The 3,871-nt window shown below is 49.3% G+C and overlaps 2 protein-coding genes across 2 annotated transcripts; both read right to left on the minus strand.

Moving 5' to 3' along the window:
- Positions 1-1,265: 1,265 nt before the first annotated feature.
- On the minus strand, positions 1,266-1,391 carry CHC_T00000870001 (hypothetical protein). The gene has a single exon (XM_005711026.1). It carries the CDS (start codon positions 1,389-1,391, stop codon positions 1,266-1,268), a length of 126 nt encoding a protein of 41 aa, XP_005711083.1.
- Positions 1,392-1,456: 65 nt separating this feature from the next.
- Positions 1,457-1,609, minus strand: CHC_T00000871001 (hypothetical protein). Its single transcript, XM_005711027.1, has one exon. The coding sequence runs from the start codon at positions 1,607-1,609 to the stop codon at positions 1,457-1,459; it is 153 nt and encodes a 50-aa protein (XP_005711084.1).
- Between the last annotated feature and the right edge of the window lie 2,262 nt (positions 1,610-3,871).

Raw genomic sequence — 3,871 nt, forward strand, 5'->3', positions numbered from 1 at the left:
CGTTGTTTCGGAGTACCATTGTTCTAATGATGGTACTGTGCTGCTCGACATTAATTACATCATAGTTAAATATATAGTGTTTATAATATGCATTAATTAATGTTCGACAGTGTAACGTGTTATAGATTGCGTTTTGATCACCACGTGTCATACAAAGCATTTCTGTTCGCACGTGTAATACATTGCGTTAGGGTGATTTTTGGTAATGTTTTGGGGGGTGATTTGGGTGTGATTCTAGTGCGGTTGTCGCGCGACAAGATTTCATTTTGCTGTATGGGTGGCCAGCCATACTACAACTTTATTAAAATTTGATAACTTTTCGGAGGGCAATTCTAGTATGGGTGGCCACCCATACTAACATTTCCTGTATTGGTAATATAGTGCTGACCTGTGTCTGTGGGACGAAAACGGCTCTATATCGAACCTGGCAGTATAAGAAAATTGAAATTTCGACTTTTAAATGCCACTTTTCTTGCATCACTGCTTTCAAGGAACTCACGCAGGGCGCTATCACTCATACTGCACATCTGCACTAAAGATTCAAGTCTTACAAAAGCCAAAACGCTTTATGCTGGGACCACAGACGCAGTGACGGACCTGGAATACTGGGATGGTCTGTTGCTGCGTTGTTTTTTGTGTCTATCCCTATCCCCCTGCCTCTGCCGTCCTCTTGCTCTGCCCTCGTCCTTGTGCCGCCGCCGCCCCCCCCGCTGGCACCGCCGCTGCCGCCATTTGGCATTAGTCCCCTAAATCCCCTAATCGGATTGGTCTACTTCTTTTCTCGATCTGTTTATCGAAGATTGTGCTCTCACTGCCGTCCAAATCCGTAAGTACCACAAGTAAGGCGAGCCAGTCAACGGGGGCTGCTTCATTCTTGCTTGAAATCGCAGCAAATGATACGGCATCGCTTCGGAATGTTGTATCCTTACTCGGGGACGTCGAGAGGAACACACCCACCGTTAAGTTATTTTTTGCTGGCTTCAGAAGTTGAAAGCAAAGAAATTAACACGCCAAAAAAACAGCAAACACTCTAACTAAAGAAATAGAAACGATCGCAAAATTCTCGCTGCTTTACCATGTACAAATCTCTGTAATTTGGAGTCACTCGCTTCTTCTGTCAGTGCCACTTGTTTCTCTTTGCTGATCAATGGAAGTATCCGTACTCTAAAGCGCAATAGATCGCGCTCAGTCACAGGCCTGAAGGAAGTAGGCCGTCTCCGCATCGGCCGTTGAAGAGAAACACAGAGAACAGGGCTCTGAGGTGATTAAATTGTACTGGGGTAAAGCATGACGCGAACGCCCTTTCCGATGGAATTCGGTGGCAACTGATTGCGAAATTTCGCGCGTACGTGACCGTTGTTTCCGTGCGGGGCAATAATGCGGCCCCACATAACGCGATACTTTCTCGAGGCGCCGCTCGGAGTCTTCTTCTCGACTAGACCCTTGTAGACGTAAGCTACTCGCTTACACATGTAGAACTGGGCATCCTTGCGATCCGATCCTTGATGCCGTCGATTAGAAGGCGTGACTGGCCACACTGCTGGTTACGTAGATTACGCTTGTAACCAAGATGTATTCCCTTGGAATGTAACCTTACGGTGTTCGTCATTGTGATAGTTGAGATGGGCGAAATGAAGCACCGACGGTTTCAAGTGTGAGTGCAGGAAAGCGATAAGCACTATGCCGGTACGACACAGGAGGCAGAGATATTTTCATGCTTTAATCGCACGCGTCTTCCTTCATGAAATCATGAAGGTAGAGAACACGCCCCCAAAGCCTCCTTCTCTTCTTCCTCCTGCCATTCACTATCGGGATACCCTATTGATCAGTGCACCGAAGCCTTTTCTGTTTCCCAGAGTTCATGGACAGGTTCACGATGAGCCTGAAGACCCCTGCCATTTACCAAGAAAAAGCATTTGTGATTGCCCGGGAAGAAGTCGAGCCACGACTGACCAACGTCATAAATACGTCACTTTTGGCACACGGGAGTGATACGGGTAGCAACTTAAACTAGCAGTCTAAGCTTCTCTTTGCAGTTTCGCCCTAGGCTCCTTCCTACCTAATGTACACTGACGCTTTGTTTGATAATCCAGATCAAAAATGATGAACTATTGCAGTTGTCCTATCCCTCCAACCGATTAGTCACTTATTCTAAATTTCACAAGCATCACTACAGTCCATGGGCAACTTCACCAGAACCAATCTGGAATGACTTGCACTTCCGCTCTGCAATAAACTTCATATTCAAATTACAAGAGAAAGAAACATGCCCATTTTCCACAAGCATTATCAGCCTTGTAATGTCATCTGCATAAATGCAAATAGACTCATGGTGCTTCTACTCTAGTGCTGGCGCGAAGTGTAGGGAGTGCCTCGTGCGTATTTGATGGTAGATGGAGAGGGGCTACGCATGAGCATAGAAGGATGTGCAGTGCTGCAACATCATCACCCAAACACGTGCCAATGCCTGTGACAACCGAGCAAGGTTACCCTACCCCTATACCACGTCTGCCCTCAGTGACATATTGGCTATAATAGCTCCGTCCCGCACCAGGCTGGGATGAAGCGCCATTGCCTCTCCTTCTCCATGCCCCTGCATTGCGCACTACAACAGCCTCGAAGCTCTCTCTGCATCCATCGCAAAACCCGTCCCCTCCGTCCCGCAGTAGGAGCGTCATGCCGAGCATAGCATCGTGATCTTGGCGCATCTGGATCGCACGCTCGTACAACTCGGCGCCGCGGCCCGCGTTGGTTCGCACGACCTCCGCACGTCGTATTTGCATGTCGCAAAGCCTCACCATCGCCTCGGCATCTCCGTGCCCTTCCACCCCAAGTTCAAACAGCTTCACAGATTTCACCGCACCCAAGGTTGCTCATAGCGTCACCATCATTGCCTTTCTCGACCCGCAATCTTACAACTCCACACTACGATCTATATTTCTCTCGACTCCCTCGATGCTTCCCTCCATCAGAACACCAAGTGGGACCATCGATTCGATACCATCGTGCTCAATCGCGCTCGGTGCTTCGGTCCCCCAAAATTTAATGGCGTTTTTCAAAGTAAAACGTGCGTGATTTCTTTGTCCCGCGGGTGGCCCCTGTCTTGTTGGCGAGCTCCGATTGGATGCTTCCTGTCTTGTTGACGAGCTCCGGCCTCCACCTCTGGAAAGAAGGGTCAAAAGAGCAAGAGACAACTTTCCAATGATGAGACCAAGAAACCAACCCGTCAACCTTTTTCATTTCGCCACGGCTCCGCCATCTCCTCGAATATTTCAGGAAGTCCTGGTTCACCCCCAGCTGCGGAACGTCTTGAACAGAATGAGGCTGCTGCAAAAGGAGCGGCAGGCCATCGCGCCAGTCGTGCCAAGGTCATGAAAGAGTGCAAGGCCAGCGCGATGGTGTCGGGGATGAGACCCAAATCGCCAAGCCCTGTTCAGGGCGAGGAATCGAACGAATCATTCAACTCAACTCGTGAAAGGCGGGAGGGCGAAGTCTCTAGAAGAAACAAGGGCGACAGAAGTGCATGGGCAGACTCGGTGAAGTCCAAGGACTCGCAAAAGCGACAGTCTAAGGTCGGACCCATTGCCCAGAATTCTACTACGAAGAGGAGATCAAGTGGTTCGACTGAGACACAGCCCGCGAAACGTCCGAAACGTCAGGATCAGTCTGCTGTTTCTGGCAAGCAGAAGACCTCAGAAGGTATGTAGGGGATTTGGTGGTGGACCTGGAACAGGGCGTGTGGCGGAGAAATGGAAAACGTAGAAAGAAGGGGATATGCGCTATAAACGGAGGGATGAATTTGCACGTGTGTATAAAGCTGTTGATTTGAGATGGGGGGTCCGTACCTGGGTCTTCGACGGCCGGCGACTTT

Source organism: Chondrus crispus, genomic scaffold (assembly GCF_000350225.1).
Source record: "Chondrus crispus Stackhouse genomic scaffold, scaffold_665, whole genome shotgun sequence".
Lineage (NCBI taxonomy): Eukaryota > Rhodophyta > Florideophyceae > Gigartinales > Gigartinaceae > Chondrus > Chondrus crispus.

Coding starts and splice junctions, on each gene's coding strand:
- CHC_T00000870001 (XM_005711026.1), bottom strand. CDS start 1,391: ATGTGGGGCCGCATTATTGCCCCGCACGGAAACAACGGTCACGTACGC.
- CHC_T00000871001 (XM_005711027.1), bottom strand. CDS start 1,609: ATGACGAACACCGTAAGGTTACATTCCAAGGGAATACATCTTGGTTAC.